We start from the raw sequence: 19,067 nt of genomic DNA, 5'->3' as shown, positions 1-19,067 counted from the left end.
TTCAAATACAACCCTTCTCTAACATAATAAGTAATAGACTGGCACCGTAAACTGCAACCAAGCCCACCTCCCTTGGTAACTATCTGGTTTCTGCACCTTTCCCTCATGGAGGTTTAACCTCATGTAGGAGCTTTGCTCCCAGCATTCCCATGGGTAGAGACCAAGAGCTGCAGCGCCACAGGTAGCCATAGCTGCTTGATGCCGGACTATCTGAAATTCTTGTTCTGCTTGCCCTTTCCTACCTCACTATTGGCTTATTTCCTTCAATTAAGTCACGCTCAGTTTAACAGAGTCCTGGCCCAACCACCTCAGTGGAGCCCTGGCTAACCCTCCAGGCTAGGCAGCAGCCACTGGCCTGATCCAGCAATAACCATCACTGCAGCTAGTATGTCACAGCCTCTCCTGGTTAGCACCACGGCAGAGTTCCCAGCACAGAAGCAGAATGTGGTACTAGAGATGGGTTTGTTTTTTCAAAGACTTTTATTGGAAAAGAAAAAAAAAACTCCAGAAGTGGCAAGGGCTGGCCCAACACCTGTGTGAGAGTGGAAAACAAGGACAGGCCACAGTGTCCCGGCACAGACATGGATTAGAAGAAATAGAAGGGAAAGGAAGAGAAAAGGGAAAGGCCCATGAACGTGGGGGAGATTCTTTCCTGGTTGCTGCAGGACTCTTGGGTTTGCACCTGCTGGTGGAAAAGCAGGCAGCAGGAAGGGGTCACCCTGACCAAAGAGGCCAGTCCTCAGGTGAACAACTTGTGAGCAAATGCAGGTGAAGTGGGGGAGGCTACAGGCACGCAGCAGACCACCGCCGGGAGGCACACATCATGCCTCTTGCGAAGTCAAGGAAACCAGAAATAACAAGACACATCTCCAAATGTTTCCATTGCACATGAGCCAAGCCATGCACTGGGGCTCATCCCTTCATGCTCTCATCATACCTGCCCTCTGTGACCAGGTTACTTGCTAATTTAGTGGTTAGCTTTTCTTTTTCCTTAAAGCACCACTGTGAATCAGACAGGTCACGAGCTTGCCAGAGACGTGCCAAAGGCCACTTAGCTGCAACAAAACCATGAAGGGCTCTAGCTGCTCCCAGCCCAGAGCACCCCACGCACATTGCACTGAATAGCGGGAAACAGAGGCAAAGGGAACACTGGGGTCCAAATAAAGGTGCCAAACAGTGGCACACAGCGGGTATGGGGAAGGTAAACAGCACCTCCTTCAGGCGAGGGCGGATTTGGTCTCTACACAACTAGTGATTAAAAAAGGCTTCACAGTTAAGGATGAAGTTGGGGAGGAGGAAGAATGGAATTTGGCAAAACATCGCCGAGCGGAGGGACCATGCTGCAGCGCCGAGTGGTGTATGTCCAGATGGGTTCAGGCACCGTGTCAAGGAGATGGGAGGGTCGGCCCATCCCTTCTAGTCCTTCCCCTTCCCTTTCCTGGCTGTTTGAAACAATGGAACAAGACATGAGTTAGTGCATCTGTGGGATGACCCCATTGTATCTGAAGAGGTCACTTCAGCATGTCTGTAGCTGACCTGGTACAAAGCTGCCTGCACACCACTGGCTTGGGTTTTGGCTGCAGTGGCACATAGGCCAGGCAGCTGCAGTGAATCCAACCAGGACCAAGGGAGGGTGAACCCTGCTAGTCAGTGCACTTGCCTGGAAAGTCTCTGCTCAGTGGGTACAGTGCTTGCCATCTCCAGAGTCCCAGGTGACGCTACCGTCTGCTGGTGGATCACCCAGACCTCCTGTCCTTTGACATACCAGGAGGCACTGTATTATTTGCACTAACCTGGGTTGTGTTTTGGGGGTGCAGTGACCAGGTTCGGCTGGCAGGGCAATAGCAGGGGAGAACATCCAACAACTGGTCATGTCCTGGTCACAGTCATAGAGTGAGGCCTGCCCAGGCATTGAGGAAATCAGCTCAATCTATATACCACTATCTTGCACTCAAAAGTAGATGGCAAGCAGAGATGGCAGTTCCCAGCTACAGCTGTGACTCTAGTGGGCACAAGCAAACTGTATCAAGACCCTTTAATGACCAGCAGTGAGAAGGGACTGGGAGCCTTTCACACCTTGAAGGATCTCAAAATGCCTCTCAGGTTTTATAAGCAGAAATTGCTTAAGCCCCATTGAAATGCAACTCTCTGTAGGGTGCACTGCGATGCAACACACTAGTTAAGAAAGGGAGCGAGAGAGGGTGAAATCCTGGCTCTACTGAAGTCCATGGGAGTTTTGCCACTGGAGACAGGATTTTACCTAGAGACTCCTGTAGTGGGATTTGGAGCCCTGTGGAATGTAATGATCTGAATAGGAATTTCAGCAGGGTAGAGTTAAAACCCCAGCTCTTGTGAAAAGAACGAGGATCTTAAGGAGCCCATGTATCCAGGACCTGAGTGTTCTGTTTCCTCCAACAGATTACTCCTGCATTTGCAGAGAGCTCCATAGACCCTGCCAGCACACAGGATCAGGACTGACTCAGAGCCCTTCCTAATGAATCACCAGCACCACTCTGCAGTGGTAGGGGTGTCCTTGGAAGTGCAATCCAGACAGACCCAGTTCAGCTTGAGAGATCCAACAGGATCGCATCCCCAGCTGGGATGGCTGCATTCCTCTTGAATGTGTCATGGACCCGACATACAACGGCTCTTCCCACGCGGAGGTGGAATAAGGACTTCCAGTGGTGGGGACTGACCTTTGGATTTTGACTTGGTCTTGGGAGAACAGGGCTTGGTCACTTGAATGGTCTCCTGACACTCGGCATTGTACAGGGCTTTCTTCAGGGTACCTGAACGGGCCTTTAGACCTGTGGCAGCATCGCACCCGCCCCAACTCTCAAACTTGTACTTGCAGTCAGCTGGAAGAGAGGTTGGAGGCATTAGTTCTATGCAGGGCCCAGAGTAAATGGCTGCCCGTTAGGAGCCGCAGGAACAGTGTTGGGCTGGCGGCCAAACTATGTTCATGCTGCTCAATCTGACAGCCTGGTATTGCATTCACATTAGTCCAGCCAGCAACCACACTGCCTCTTCCGGCCCTACAAGACACTGGGGTCATCCCACTTGAGTGAATACCACCAGCCACATGCAGAATGTGGGGCCACTACTGCCCCGTGTCACATGGATGCAACACCCTGATAGCATCTGTATAGCTCTCATGCTCCCTCATGGGGACTTGACACCTGAACTCTGTTCTTCATGGGTCCGTCTCAACGAACAGGCCATTCCAAAAGTCTGATACCCAAATGGTGAGGTGCAGTTAGGCAGCTGGAGGGCAAAGGCAGATAAGGCTATTCGCCCCAGTCCCCATCCCCCAGCTCAAGTGATGATTGCAGCACCAGCTAGTATAGTTTTGGAGGGGGCTTGGCAAGAATGGTCCCCAGGTCTGAACTTCTGGAAAGGGAAGCAGGACTCACAAGCTGGGCAAGTGTAAAGCAAAGATCGGTTGCGTGGTACTACTGGGTCGGACTGTCTGGTGAACCCCATTCTGCATTAGACTATGGTGTATCTAACCTGCCCCTGATGCACTGGGTCAGATCAATGGCCCATACAGCGTGATATCCCTAGGTGTCACCATGGGCCTAATGTGGCCTGCAGAACCTTTTCTGCAGGGGTCTTCCCAAATGGAGTCCAATAGCAGCAGTTGAATTTGGCACCCTGCAGCTAGGATTAGTCTCTGCTCATTTAGGCCTCACCCATCCCCAGTGTTGGCCAGGTGCCTACCTTCTCTGGGAAGTGGAGAGCTCAGCAACGGCTATTGCTCCTATGGCAGAGCTAACCTGACTTGTGTCTAGCCTTTCATCCATTGCATTGCACCTACAATGCACTGCTCTTTTCCCTTCGGCAGGGAAAGAGACCCTATCTCACAGACGTGCTGAACCCAGGAGTACCCACTGTGCAGCTCATGGCCATCCCAGCCTTTAACAAAGGTGTGGTCTGCAAAGACTACATGTCCCACCATGCAATCCTCTGCCAGGTGGGAATGGCCAGGCCAGACCATTGCATACGGGGACATGCAGGCTCTGAGACACACAGATACATTAGCACATTGGGTGCAAGGCAGTGGAAGGTCAGGTCATAGATCCACACTTGGGCTCCTGGCTAGCCGCTTGTATGGTCCTGAGAAGGCTAATATTGGGGCTCCTATATGTTAAAGGGACAACAACCACAAAGACTCCAGCTTTTGGACAAAAGTCCTGCCAGTTTCCCACAGCCATGGGAAGCTGGTGGTCCCTGGTTGCCCTCTGAGCCTGGTGAGTCTCTGGAATGGGGCTGTGCACTCACCTCCAAACTCCTTCTTCCAGTTGCAGGGGATCTTGCACTTGAGTCTCTTAGTCTCCTCCTTGCAGGTCCCCTCGCGGTAGCCCACACCACAGTCTTTGCTGTTTGGGGTGCAAGGCCCCCAGCGCCAATCCTCACAATCGGAGCCGTTCTTCTTCACCTTGTCTGCAGGGCAGAGGAGGGAGCAGGCAGTCACTCCGAAGGATACAGAACAGCAGCTGGCCCCAGAGACAGGAGTCCTGCCCTCCCTCACTTGCAGCCAGAGACATGAACATCCCCTGCCCCCACCCATATCCAGCCCCACGGAGTATAGGATGAGGGACAAGTTCTCTTCCTAAGCTGCCATGAGTTTGCCCCTCACCTTTCTTGTTTTTACCAGCCTCAGAGGCTGCAGCCAGGAGGATCAGCACCAGGAGGAGGAAGAGCCCACGGACCTGCATTCTGTGTGGAAGAAGGGAGATATATCAGCACAGAAAGCCAAACCTGTGCACTAGGAGGACCCAGGTGTGAGGGATGGTACATGTGAGGAGCAGGACATGGGGCTGATGGTGGGGAGGGAAAGGTGGTTCTGGAACTGATGGGCAGGATTGCGTAGGCTCAGGGGAGTGTGTCTGGGTCACTCTCTTCTGTGCAGCCCCCTCTGGACTCTCCTCACAACCCCAGTGTATCACTCTGCAGGACAGAGCTGGAAACGTGCAGCCCCAAACTCTGAGCTGAGATCTCTCTTCCCTAGGCAAAGCCCAGGGCTGGAGGAGGGACTGAGGGACAGGAAATGAGGGAGAGACTACCACTCTGAGCTCCATTAGCCCTAATGCTTGTCCTGGCCTAGCAGGAGGGAGTCAGGGGCCTTCCTAGGGCTGTGTGTGTCAAGTGGGAGCCTCACCAACTGCAGTATTTGGGAGGCTCCTAAGCCAGACTTGGGGACAGGGATGGGACACAGACAGCCACTGTAGTCTGGAGGAAAGTGAGGCTGGCTTGCCACCACAGATCAACAAACAGTGAGTGTGACAGGGCCAGACTCCCCAGCCTGCGTGTTCCCAACTTACAAGCCGTCCAGGCTGTGGGCCATTCAGACATAGACAGAGGCTGCAGAGGGTCCATGGTGCAATCCAGCTCCCACCCCAATTCTCCCCTTTCAAGCTGGATGGTCAGTGCTCCCAGTGGGGTGGCTGCAGCCACATTTAAATAGATGCTACCGCTGGTTACAGAGTTGCATGTAAGAAGGAGTGGTGAGTCCTTCCCACTACGGAGTAAGGGATGGATAAGGTAACCCCAGACACCCTGCCCAGCCTATCCCTCAAGCTGGGTGAGAAGCAGCAGCCCCCCTCTCCAATAATGAATTCCCCAGTGTTCCAGCAGCTCAATCCCCTTTATCCTGCTGCTGGCCTCAATACTGGGCCTATGGGCATGAGGCAATGGGCCCAGCATGCATGTCTCTCTGGGAACTCAGTGTAGTCTAAATGCTGCCTCCTCAGACCCACCTTGACCAGGAGCAGGGGGCCTGAGGGGATTTGACTTCCAGGGTTCCACAGGCATGAACAAAGAGGAAAGTCAGCTCCTAGCGGAGAAGGGCCGGGGGGTGAGGGCTGGCGGTGGGGGTGGTGAGCAGAGCCTTCATATGCTAAATGAATACAAACCATTGGGAATCCCAAGGTCTTGCCTACATCAAAAGGCAGTTGCCTCCTCTCTGAACCAGCCAGGAAGGCACATCTGGATGGGCATGTCACCACCCAGATGTGAGCAGGCTTTGGTTTTAAGTTGCCAACCCTCCAGGATTGTCTTGGAGACTCCAAGAATCGAAGATTAATTGTTAATTCAAGATTGTCACACGATGAAACCTCCAGGAATACGTAAAACCAAAACTGGCAACCCTAGCTGGTTTCCAGGTGAAGGAAACCGGAGAGTGAAAAGGAGGGGGCAGCCAAAGGTACCAGCCAGGGCTTGTCCACACCAGCCTGGTGAGGAGGCAACTCGCAGCCACACGCAGAGCCCACCCTGAGAGGGTAACAGATCACCACAAAGCTGTAACTATCTTTATATGCATCTGTGAACGGAGGGTCAGGTTTCGCTGTGGAAGTGGCCGGACTCCTGGCCTCTTCTGGGCTCTACAGGCTCTGCTGTGAAAAACCAGGCCCTGTGCACAAGTTAGAGAAGGCCCTTAGCTTTGGAGAACACTTGGGCCTGATCCTTTCTCATCCCCTCTCCTCCAAGCTCCCACTGATGCACGGTGGTGGAAAGTGCAAGATTGGGCCCTGCTTTTCGGCTTCCCTGGAGTCACGTTCTCTGTCCCCCCTCCGTTGGTGGAACCCCTTCTGGTGAGTATCAGGGTGGGAAGAGGGCTCAGGCCTCCTGGTACAAGGTGTGGGTCGGTACATTAACATCACAATCCCCCCCAGCTTCAGACCAGGAGCAGCCAAGAGGAGGCTGGGAAAGCCAATCTGCCTGAGGGTGGGATTTGTGCTGCTCATGCCCTTGGAAAGCTGTTTGTCCTGTTTGTCCGCTGGTAGTAATGAGCCTCTGCTCCCTACTCCCCATCCCTAGTGATTCCCCAGCCCCCTTCCATGCCCACATTTCCCAGTGCCTCTTTTATCCAGCGCTCAGCAGGCCACTTCGCCCACGCCAAATATCCCCGACGCTGGGGGGATGGCAGCTGCCATGGAACCTTTATCCGACTCCAAAAGAATCCAGGGCAGAAAAAAACCACGACCATCAGTTTTTGAGAACTAAAACAGAAGATTAAAAAAAAAAACCCCACACAATGTGGAGCTCATGTGGAGCTTTAGAAGTGAAGCTGCTCCCCCTGCTGGCTCCCTTAATGTCAGTCCATTACCATATTGCCACAAAGGGACCATGGATGCAGAAGGCCAGGCTGTGTAGGGGGAGGGGGAAGACATGGACGTAGGAGCTGTGCATGTGTAACCCACACATTTCCTGGGTGTGGTGTTCTGGCCCATCTAGTGGCATGGAGACCACTTAGAGAGAGAGATCACGAGTCTGCTCGACAGCCTTAGCTAACAGCCAGTTGGCTTTTAGCTCTCGCGGTAGAGGCTCATTCACTAAGCTCCAGAGCCTCAGGTTCAGTCCTGCCCACCAATGACTGGGGAGGGCTGTCAGTGTTACAGGTGTGCATGCACATGACTCTGTGTTTGAATGTGCAGTGGAGGAACTTGTGCACAGTGGGAGAGCGTGTGTGGCATGCATCTGTGGATGCATGATGGGGGAGCATGTATGTGTATGGAGGGAGTATGTGCCCAGTGGGACTGTGCATGTGTTTGCACTATTGAGCAGTAGTGGGTACGTTGTTAAGTTGACTGAGTTTCTACTTTAGCTCCACCTCTGCTGACTTCTCTCAGAGGGCCCCTGGCTAGGGTTGCAGTCAGAGGCACAGTGTGCCTGCGTTGGCATGTCAGTGGCTTGACTCAACTCTCCTCCTACTCACTATACCCTGTTAGTTTCCAGTAAATAAGGTGGCTAGAAATGGGTCCTACTCCAAATCAGAGACCTGGAGGGTGGGACACAGAATCCAGACTCAGAATTCCCCAGCTCACCTGTTTCTACTGTAGACTGAACTCTAACTAAGCCTGGATGCTCCTACATCAGATGGGGTTGAAATCTAGCTCTGGAGCCTTCTCTAGAGCTGTTCTGCAGAAAGCTGTCCTTTCTTTGGTGGGATCTGAGCTGCTGCTGACATCCATGCATCTGTCCCCTCCTCATAGCTCTAGGAGATCCCGCAGCACTGTGGGTGTGAACAAAGGGGCCTGGCAGAGCAGTGCCAGGTCCTGGCAGTAGGGGGATGGGCAACAGCTTTTCACCTGCTCTTCCCATGACCAACGAGAATTCCTCTGCTGTTTTCCCCACTGGTGGCAGTTCGATGAAGGACAGCAATAGACACATTGAGCTGGTACAGCCAGGGACAATGCCAACTTTCCCCACACCCACCAAGGGCCAATACCAAGGGGCTGGTGGGTGACATGCACATTAAATAAATAGGTACAACTTCACCACCAAGGGGAACCAGACAGGTTGCACCTGAAGCCCAGGCTCCCAGCTAGCAGAAAGATCAAGGCAGCAGGGACTGCAGTAAGCTACTGCTCACAATGCTTTTTTAGCTTGAGGCATCATTCTGATTGAAGAGATAGGGAGAGGGGGAGAGGGTGTCAAGCAGAGGTTGCCCTGGAAATTATGTCATTAAAAGCCCCATTTTCCAAAGTGATGCTTGATTCTTAGAGGTGCTGAGCCAGCTGGATTTGTGGGTCCAGAGCATCTCAAATACAGCCAAGATCAAAGGAGAGAGGACTGTAGCTCCCACACCAGACTTTGTCCCATTCTGGAATGCCAGGCCCCAGTCTTGCCATTACAAATCCCACACACCTCACCCAGGCTTGGAGCTTAAACAGGAGGGGACAGGCCCCAGGCAGCTTGTGCAGAAGAGGGAGAAAACCCCTATACATGGAATGGCAACCGCCAACCCAGGGAGCAGGTGAAATCCAGGTACTAGGAGGGGAGGGGATTAGCTGAGCATTAAGGTTACAGCTGCTTGGAGCCAATGCATTTGCAGATGTGATGCTTCCCACTAGGTCCATATGCAGGGGGCGCAGCTCTGTTTGGCTTCACCTTCTGCCCTGTACCAAGTGCATTGCCAGGCTATTCACTTGTCAGCCCCTTTTCCCCACCTACAAGCCCCAGTAAACCAGGAAAACATGGCATACACCTTCTCACTGTTGCTTATGACTAGGCAGCTCCCAAGTGCGATGGCAGCACACCTACCCTGGCTCCAGCGAATCAACTGCCTCTGCTGTGTGAGACCCTCCCTGCAGGCCTGTTATAGGAGGGGACACACTGGGGGCAGTGTGGGGGGAGAAACACTGGGTCAACTTTCGCTCCCTTCCCCCACAGGGTCACTCCGGCAGCAGGCTGGGGAAAGCAGCTCCGTTCGTTATTCAGGCTCCAGTGCACTCACCTTTTGTGTGCCCGTTGCTGTGAAGCTCTCGGCTTCACTCTGAATTGAACTGTCACAGACAATTACACAGCCTGGCTGGTTGAAGGCAGAGCTGAGGGGACGAGAGCCACCTTCCGCTTTCCCCACCTCAGCTGGGAATTATCCTGGGGAACCCAGCGCCAGCCAGAACGAACTCAAGCCCCTTCCCACCAAACTCGCCTCAAAGAGGCTGCAAGGACAAGAGCTCAGCACTGAGAATGAGCCAGAACAGCCCACCTTCCGGAGGCAGAGGCTGGGAGCTCACTACAGCCAACACTGCTGCCCTGCTCTCTACAGCACCTCCTGCTGGGAGTGGATGGGACTAAAGGTAACTAAGAGCCCCCCTTGAGACAGCGTCCTATCCAATTCCCTACTGGGCCCTCAGAGCAGCACCTTCAAACTATCTCCCCTTTTACTCAGACTCTCCCATTCACCTCCACTCTGTAACCTCTGCTTCTGCCTTGGCCCTGGGCTATCCTCTGCCCACCTCTACAATGTGGCCTTGTGTAACACAGTCTCCAGTCTGCTCAAGGCAATATTCCCATCTCCTCTGGCCTGGGCTAATGTAGCTCCCTCCTCTCCAGCCTCCAATACTTGCAGACCTCTTCACTGGCTGCTCAGTGCAAACTGGCTATCCTTATTTTTAAAACTCTCCATGGAGTTAGTCCATTCTACATTATGGACTTTGTCTCCTTGTTTCTTCTGCTCTTCTAGTACCAGTCTCCTTTCTGCTATATCCCTCAACTTCTTCCCTGCCCCCAGAACAGGTGTGAGAGCCTTCTCTGCAGCTGGGATGCCACACAGGCATGACTGCCCTCCCTGGTGCACAGTAAGCATGTCCTCCAACTTCTGGAGGCAGGATGCACTACCCTGTCTTCTGCCTGTGAGCAAAACCCCCAGGAAACACTTCCAAAAACAAAACAAGAGTCCTCATTTCAGTGTGACCTACCAGAACTCTGTCTGAGCTCCCCTTGCAGGGTCAGCAGCTAAACACTAGTTTCCAAGTGCTGTCCCAGTGACAGACAAGCGTAGGATAGACAAGCAAAACAGGGCAGGGGGTGGACAGGCTTGGCTAAAGCCCTGGCCTACGGAGCAAGGAGTTCTGAGTTCGGTGCCAAGCTCTACTAATGAGTTGCTCTGCAAGTCACTTTCCATCCATGTGCCTGAGTTGGAAAAAAACAAACAAACAAAAAAACCCCCCAACCATTGGAGATAAACTCTGGCCATTATTCAGTCTATGGTATTCTGTGGAGAAAAGGAGGGAACAAAAATATTCAGAATAATTTCAGTCCCCCTGATGGTTCCAATTCCAGATAAAAATAACTTGAAATGTGCTTGCAAAACTGTTGGTCCTTTTTGCAACTGACTCCACCTGCCCCCTTGCTGGCTGGTTACATCGTTCATGAGTTTGGCTCCTCAGATGTTCAAATCCAGGGTACCTATCCCTCATGCCTGCTCTCTCCCAAGCAGGCTGTCCATGCTGAGCTGTGAGAGTTTATACAGATTTTGGCAGCATCTCCCATTGCCAAAGATTTCACTCACTTTGGATCAGACCTCTGGGTGATATTGGAATGGAATCTGAAATGCCAAACATAATAATGAGGGGCCTTGGGACCCCATCTGATCTGCACTCTGTGCCAGGCAATGCCAGCTGCGGTTGCCACTCCTGCATACTTCCCTGCCTCCATACCTGACTGCTCCCTCTGCAGCCACTAGACCTCTGGTTCTTGTGGCTGCTGCCTGGAAAGACCCTGAGAGACCCTAGGGAGTGAGGAACATAGCTGTGCTGCTAATCCTATCTACGTCCCTTTCAACACGGGGACCCCTCTGCTTGGCTCACACTGCAGCTGGGTCAGACAGCTGAGCCTCCGAGTCCGTGAAGCATAGGGCAGGGGCAGAAGGGGGTTAATCCCCCCCCACCCCCCTTGGAACCTTAGTGCTTTCCCTAAAGCTGAGCAGCTCTTACTCCCCAGGGATGGGAGCAGCACATCCTCCCTGCCAGGATCTCAGTACCAGAGGGAGCCAGGGCAGGGGACGCTAAACCTTCCTCATGGTCTCGTTATATGCAACAAGGGGCTGGTACCCTAACGATCTGGGGCCGGTGAGAGAGCAGGATGATATGGGGTTAGTGAGCTTTTGCCAGGGACCATGATAACCTGCCCTTCGTGGTAGGGAAAAGCACCTATTCTAAGGGGAGAGGGGTTGCCTGTTGCCCCTTACTACCTGGGATGGGCAGATTCATTCCACAGCCTTCCATTCAGCCCTGGTTTGCAGGAGCCTGGCTGCCTGTGGTTAAAGCAGCAGCTGGGAGGGAGACTGGAGAGGCTGGCTGCCTACCCACCCATCACATGCACCTCCTGCTAAATCTGCCCTTTCAGGGAAGGCCACTGACCTTCTATACCATGCTGAGACCAGCCCCCTGCTCTGACGCCATTCCCCTCTCCCCTCCAAGACATCCTTCTCCTTCAGTAGTCACATCCCCCTAGGTGTTTCCAAGCCATTCTCCTCCTCTGAGCACCCCACTGCCCTCTTCCTCCACACCCTCTCAGGCTTCTTGCCTTGACCCCTCCTTCCTCGCCACTGAGCGTCTCCTTGGATTTCATCCTCACTGGGGTCTTCAGCGTCTCCTTGGTTTTGACCCTCTCTGTCCTGACTCCCTTCTGTCCTCTGTCCCATAGGGCCAGATGCTCTTCCCTTCCCATAATGGCCCTAGCAGGGTGAGTGCAGATGTTGCTCTAGTACAGGGGTGGGCAAACTACGGCCCGTGGGCCACATCTGGCCCAAAGGACCGTCCTGCCCGGCCCCCAAGCTCCTGGCCTGGGATGCTCACCCCCAGACCCTCCCCTGCTGTCCCCCCTCCCCTGCAGCCTCAGCTCACTCGCTTCGCTGCGGACGCAATGCTCTGGGTAGCGAGGCTGTGAGCTTCTGGAGCAGTGCAGCTGCAGAGACTGGCCTTACCCGGTCTCTGTGCTGCGTGGTGGCGGCAGTGTGGCCTGGCTCCAGGCAGCACGGTAAGGGGTCAGGGAGCAAGGGGGGTTGGATAGAGGGCAGGGGAGTTCAAGGTGGTGGTCAGGGGGCAGGAGTGTGGATGGTGGTCGGGGGGGGAAACAAGGGGTTGAATGGGGGCAGGGGTCCTGGGAGGTAGTCAAGAAGGAGGGCGGGTTGGATGGGGCGGCAGGGGGCAGTCAGGGACAGGGGTTCTGGGGGCAGTCAGGGGACAGGGAGAAGGGGTGGTTGGATGGGGCAGAGGTTCTGGGGGGTTGTCAGCAATGAGAGGAGGGGTTGGATGGGGCGGCGGGGGTCTGAGGGCAGTCAGGCGACAGGGGTCCCAGAGGGGCCATCAGGGAACAGGGGGGTTGGATGGGGCAGGAGTCCCGGGAGGGGGGCAGATAGGAGGTGGGGGCCGGGCCACGACCCCCACCCCTAACTGGCCTTCCATACAATTTACGAAACCCAATGCGGCCCTTAGGCCAAAAAGTCTGCCCACCCCTGGACTAGTGAATAGCCCCAGCTCTGGGGCCAGGGCAGGGCAGGGCAGTTCAATGTGCCCAGCATGCACTAGCCTCCAGGTCTGACTGGATGGCAGCTGCTCTGTAGCATGAGGCTGTATCACCATGGGCTGTTTTCTCCCCTGTTACACTCAGTCCTTTCCCCTGGACATGAGGTGGCACCATTCTTGGGCCTCCTTGGATTTTGCAGAATGAAGCAGAAAGTGTCTCAGCTGCCAGCTCTCCTCACTCCCCTGTGTCATCAGGTCACTAACACCTCCTCCTGCACAGAGAACAGTCCCCACCACCCAACCTGTCCTTCCCAAGGACCTGCAAATCTAGCCCATTCAAGCCTCGCCTTCCCCTGCAGATCCAGACCCAGACAGTGCCCTAGCTCCATAGCCATCCAGCCCTGGGAGATTTCTCATAGACTCTACAGATGCCCTCCTGGAATCTCCCCAAAGTCCTGCCTCTCCTGCTCCCTCTGCCAATCTGGTGAGACTTTTCTCCCCCAACCACCACTTGGCAAAGGAATCCATGGAGTTCTCTTTATCTGGCCCCAGTCCACGAGGGTACCCACAACAGCACCTCCTCCTCCAGCACAGCCAGCTTCCAATTATCCCTTCCCTCTAGTGTCCTTTGGTTCCTGCTCCCCCATTACTGCCTGTGTGGGCATCTCCTTCCCCCCAGACCTTTCCCAGCTCATTCTGCTGCTCTCTCCCCTTCCTCTTCTCAGCAAAGTGCATGAGAGCAGCACTCCCTGCTCACCCAACAGCTTCCTGGGCCATTTCTATCTGAGCTTCACCAACCAAACCGCCCCGCTCCTTCTTGTAGTTAACCTGTAGCTCCCTCCTCATGCTCCCTGACCTTCCTGCAGCTTCCACATTGTGGGGCTAGATTCCCCTCCCTTCCCCCCATTCTGATCCTGCCTTTCAAGACACCTGTGCTGGGGCTTTCCACGAGGCTGATTTCTTAACCCTCTCCTCTTCTCCACCTACCTTTCAGCTAGTGGGAGCCTGTCACTATACAGACCTCTGGTCACAGCTAGCAATCTCTGGGGATTGGCCCCACCCCGGGGTAGGTGTTACCAGAGTGGGAGACAGGAGAGGCAAGGTGGGGAAGCTGCTCCAGATGGTGTAGAGAAGAAGGCTCTTGCACAACCCGTGGTGAGCACGTGAGGGGACAGAGATGGGGAAGGCCTGTCCAGAGGAGGGCAGGGAGGAGAGAGGTAAGGTCTGGGTGGTTGGCTGGAGCCGTTCATGGGCAGTTTTAAGGAGGCAATTGGAGCAATGGCCCGGGAGCTAGTGGAGGTGCTGGAGAGGGATGGGAGGCACACACCAGGCAGGCAGCTGCAGACAGCAGAGCAGGGGGAGTCGCTGCAGGGACTGTGAGAACTGGGTTGTGCCCAGAGCAGGCAGGGACTTCGGTGGGCCCAACACTCTTCCCACGCCCACAACTCAGCCCAGCAAGGGAGCCCCGGGGGCCAGCCTGAAAGCCCAGTCCCCAGCCTTCCAGGGCCCCGGGGTAGGAGTGTAACACAGAACAGAGCCTCCAGCAGCCCAGCCTTAGCCTTCGGGCTGGGGGTGGGGTCACAGCCCAGAGCCCTCCGCTCCCCCCTCCCCCGATACTGGAGAGTTGGGCAGGGGGGAGGATCACAGCAGGGCAGGAGGGTGAGACTAGTCCGGGCCCCTGGGGCTTTCTTCCTGCGGAGCGGCCCCTGGAAAGCCCTGGTGTGGCGGAGTCCCGCTCTAGCGCAGCGGGGGGAGCGCAGCCTGCTCCGCGCCCAGTGGGACCCCCGCTGGGGACGGAGAAAGAGCCGGCTCGCCTTCTTCCGCTGCAGGCTGGAGAGGGGCCACGAGCCAGAGCTGGGGATGAACCGCGCGAGGGGTCGGGATGCGGCTCCGAGCGATCCGCCCGGGAACGTGCTTGATGGGTCCTAGGACGGGATCAGGGCTGGGCACTGAGGCACGGCAGCCCGGGGAACCCCGAGTCCACCCGGGCAGAGGGGCCAGGGGCACCAGCGGCGGTGCCAAGGATTCATTTCCTTTCCCGGGCCCCCTGCAGCTCACAGCACTTCACCTTCGCCTCCCCGAGGGAAGACCCGCGAGCCCCTTGTTCGGGAGTGGGGAAACTGAGGCACGGAGCAGGGACTTGCCCCAGGTCACACAGCGAGTCAGTGACAGAGTTCTGCCTCCCTGAGGCACTGGGCACCGCTAAGGTGCCCATCAGGGTGGTGTCCTGGTGGCCGGAGGGGCAGGGGCACAGATCCCTCTTTTCTGTGCGGAGGGGGCTGGGCAGCAGGTTACCCCCCGGAGTTCTAGATGCACCGCGACTCCTCGCTGGTCCCAGCGTGCCCGGCAGGTGACAGCCGCTGCGAGGAGCTGCTAGTTCCCCCCACAGGCAGCCCCTCCTGCGCGCATCAATATTCCCCGGGAACCCGTCCCGGGCCCTGGGCTGGCGAGGCTCCGGGCTGCTGCCCGCGCTGGCGGGGGCTTTGAGCCGCGTTCCCCATCCCGAGGAGCCGCCGGCAGCGGGAGCGTTGCCCTGCGCTCCAGCGCTGCACTTACTTGTCTGGGCGCTGCGCTTTGCTCCGGTGCTCGGTCTCCGCGCGGCTCCCGGGGGTTAGTCGCTCGCTGCCCCGCCGCCGCGCTCCTGAGCTCCTTCCCTTTGTGTCTTCAGAACTAGTTTCAGCTGGTCACATGTGGACACCACCTCGCGGAGCGCAGCGGCCCCTGACGTCGCTCCCAGCTGACAACAAAAGGTAGTTCTAGCCCAAACTTCGCAGGCCCCGCCCCCTGCGCGGGGAACCAGGCCCGGCAACAAAAGCAGGAGCCCAGCAGCAAATCCTGCCCCGGGGCCGCCTGCGGTTGGGAAGGAAGAAACTGCCCCTGTCTGTTCCCAGCCGCAGGCCTGCTGGCTCCAACCCCATTACAAGACCTGGTGGGACAGACATTGGGCCAGGTCCCGAGGAGAGGCGGTGCTGGGGTAATTTACACCTTCTCAACCCCCCCGCAAGCAGGGCCTGCTCCAGGCACCAGCATTCCAAGCTGGTGCTTGGGGCGGCATTGGGCAAGGGGCGGCAGTCCCTGTTGTTTTGCCCCCAAGCAGTGCGCTGAATTGCCACCGCAGGCGGTGGGGGCGGTCCGTGTGTCCTTAGGGCGGCAGGCGCATTTCCCCTGCGGCAATTCTGCAGCAGCTTTTATGTTTAGCTGTCGCCTAATTGCCTCTGCAGCAGAAACGCATGCTGCCCTAAGGGCACACGGACTGCCCCCACCGCCCATGGCGGTAATTCTGTGTGGTGCTTGGGGCAGCAAAAACTGTAGAGCCGGCCCTGCCAGCCAGGGAAGCAGACAAAGCACAGGCCAACCCCAGTGCCCAAGGCCGGGGCACACAGCATGACAGGGAGAGACCTGGACTGCCAGACCCTTTCTACTCCAGTGGCAGGAGAGAGCCAGGAGACCCCTCAAAGGATCGGGCATCATGAAAAACATCTGATCAAACAGCGAAGCAGCAAAACTGTAACCCAGCTGGGGAGTTAGCGATGGCATCACCCACTCAGCAGCCTGTCTCCAGACCAGGCATGGGCAGCAGTGACCAACAGACACCAGGAGCAAACAAAGTTTGTGACCTTATCCCCTGTGCCTTGTATCCACCCCAGACAGAGATGTGAGGGGTCTGGTTCTTTGTTACCCTTTTGCAGTACTGGCCATGTCAGTGAAGTCTCTTGGGTTCAATTGAATTGACTCGGGGGCAGATTCAAGGGGGATGTGATTGGACGGGGGAAGTTACATGTCAGAGAGTGGATCAAAGGGCATCACTTAGCCACCGAGGGGACCTGAGACAAGGGGCTAGTTCCACCCCTTAGAGTCAGACCCACATCTGAATCTGGCACAGTGACTCCCAAGTCCTATTTGCAGACCGTTTCAGATGGTCTCTCTGTCATGATGGCGTTCTAGGCCCTGCACAGTGATTTCAGTGACTCCTTGGGCTCCACTGCAGCCTCCCAGGCACTGACTGACCAACCAACAGCCAGCCTGTGCTGAGCCTGCCTCCTACTTATGGGAGGCATCCTCCACACATGCCTCTTCCTTATGGGCCAGCCCTGTGCCTGGTGGAGGTGCACTCCCCTCCCTGCTGAATGGACACAGCTCCCGCATGCTGATCCAGGGCCCACCTCACACTGCCCTATACCCTGTTTACCCCCCTTCACGCCACAACATAGCCTATTCATGCACTGATACATTACGATCTCTAGGCTGTCATGGCCCCGTGCACTACTACTCTGAATCTGGTCCAGCGACTCTGCAACCTCTATCCTTGGATGCATCTTCCCCCCCTGCTTGGATATCTCACACTGGGCCCAGATCAAAAAAAGCCATTCAGGGAAATAAAAGCACACTGGTGACAGTGATTTCTTCCCTGTGCCCCCTCCCTCTCCAGTGAGGAGGGGAATGCAGGAGCCAAGCCAGCTCTCCTGCTTTGCTGCCCAGCAGACTGCAGGACTGGTGTCATGCCTAAGGAATGGGGTTGTGGTGGGGAATGAAGTCATTTTTCCACCATCCCCTCTGGAAGGATGTTGCAGAGAGAGCCAAGAAGCCACAGATTTCATAAACCGCTTCAGAATCTGAAAATCTCTTTCCAAGAGAGTCCCACTTTTAACTCACACGTTGCTGGCAGTTTCCTGACTGACTGTCCAGCATGGCATTGGAGGCTTTTGAGAACAGGTTGGATAAACACCTGTCAGGTTGGACAAACACTTGGCCCTGCCTCAGTGCAGGGGGCTGGACTTCTCAAGGTCCCTACATTTCTATGATTCTGGAATGATGTCTAGAGCATACAGGGGGTGAGAGAGCCCCCAAAGCAGTGCAGAGGACACATTCCTTTTGTATTGTCTTATCTCTTTGTACATTACCCAGATACTAGTGGGCAAACAGAACCTCCTACCACGATCCATGACAATCAGCTGCCTCCTTCCTCATTCATTGTTATCACAGGCCCAGGTGTGTGTGTGTGTGTGGAGGGGGGGTGTCTGGCCAAGCCAGGACTGTGTGGGGATGTGAGAGCAAGGCAGTAGGCATCTGAAGAGGGACAACCCCAGAGAGGAACAAGAGTGATTCTTTATCATTCTCCACAGGGATGTAATGAGGAGCAATCGGAGTGAATTTAAGGAAGGGGACATTCCAGCTGAATCTTACACAAAGCATCTTGAAGGCTGGAGAATTGTTTCCCCATGGGGCCAAGGTGAAAGACCCATCACTGGGGATATTTAAAATGAGATTGAACAGAGCCTGGAAAAGAAAGTCCAACTGCACAGAATGTGAGGAGCTGCCTGCCCTGGGTGTGGCAAGCTGGTAGGGCTTGCAAGCCTCCAACATTAGCATCACCATTATGCCCATGGGCATGACCTGTGATGTAACAGACCCTGGTTTGTGGTATCAGTGAAATAGCCAGTGCTATTGCTCAATCCTTTCTGGACCATGAGAACAGGAGGTACCAGGGCCCTGCAACAGGAGCCTGCTAGCGTCTCAAACTGAATCTGCCCAAACTGAAGGTCAATAGTATTTTTCTTTCCTCCATGTCTCTCCCCTTGGCTTTCTCCCATACTCCCAGTGGCCCCTGGGGGACCAGAGAATGGTGATAACTGTTTGGGAAGGTGAGTGGGGAGCAGAGTGCATCTGTAGGGATCTCTAATTGCAATGGAGGTGAAAGTCCTGTGCTTGTCCCTTCTGAGCACTCAGGGAGGGGATGCAGGACATTACATCCTCCTCCGGCACAGAAACAAGGCTCTGTTTGCAAAAAGGGGGGCTCATGCTCAGGGAGCAGAGTGGGGAGGGGACCAAGGGGCCAGAAACCCAAGGGCATTTCCTGCAGCTGTATGGATATCTGTAAGGCAAATAAACAAACAAAATAAATAAAAATAAAAAGTCACACAGAGATAATCTACTGCCTCTTGTCTTGATTTTCAAAAGGCCCTGTGAAAGCATGGCACATGCCCTATAGGAAGATGGCACTGCCTGGGTATAGCTCTGCCCTGGGAGAACATGGCATGGGTCCTCTGGAAGGGTTGCCTTGTCTTGTTTGTAGTTGGGCTGCAGGGTAGCTGATGGGGGTAATGATTAACATGGCCATGTGTGTGCTCTCCCACCCTCAGCACAGGGTCTGGTTAGTGAGGGCTGGGTTTGTGTGTATATTCAGTGACATACATATGCTGGCAGTGCATGCAGCTGGCACTCACTCAGGCACCCCTGACATATATGAGCATGCAGATGCACACAAATGTACTTCTGGCATACACCTCCAACCACCTCTAACACACGCACACA

The 19,067-nt window shown here is 55.2% G+C and overlaps 1 protein-coding gene across 1 annotated transcript; it reads right to left on the bottom strand.

Moving 5' to 3' along the window:
* Positions 1-467: 467 nt before the first annotated feature.
* MDK (midkine) lies at positions 468-15,480 on the bottom strand. The gene is made up of 5 exons (XM_050955541.1): positions 15,312-15,480; positions 4,640-4,719; positions 4,282-4,443; positions 2,697-2,858; positions 468-1,442 (listed from the first exon to the last, which is right to left on the bottom strand). Exons 2-5 carry the CDS (start codon positions 4,716-4,718, stop codon positions 1,417-1,419), a joined length of 429 nt encoding a protein of 142 aa, XP_050811498.1. The 5' UTR covers position 4,719; positions 15,312-15,480; the 3' UTR covers positions 468-1,416.
* Between the last annotated feature and the right edge of the window lie 3,587 nt (positions 15,481-19,067).

Source organism: Gopherus flavomarginatus, chromosome 5 (genome assembly GCF_025201925.1).
Source record: "Gopherus flavomarginatus isolate rGopFla2 chromosome 5, rGopFla2.mat.asm, whole genome shotgun sequence".
Lineage (NCBI taxonomy): Eukaryota > Metazoa > Chordata > Testudines > Testudinidae > Gopherus > Gopherus flavomarginatus.
Note: the sequence above shows the minus strand (reverse complement) of the source record. Positions and strands in the feature narration are given on the sequence as shown.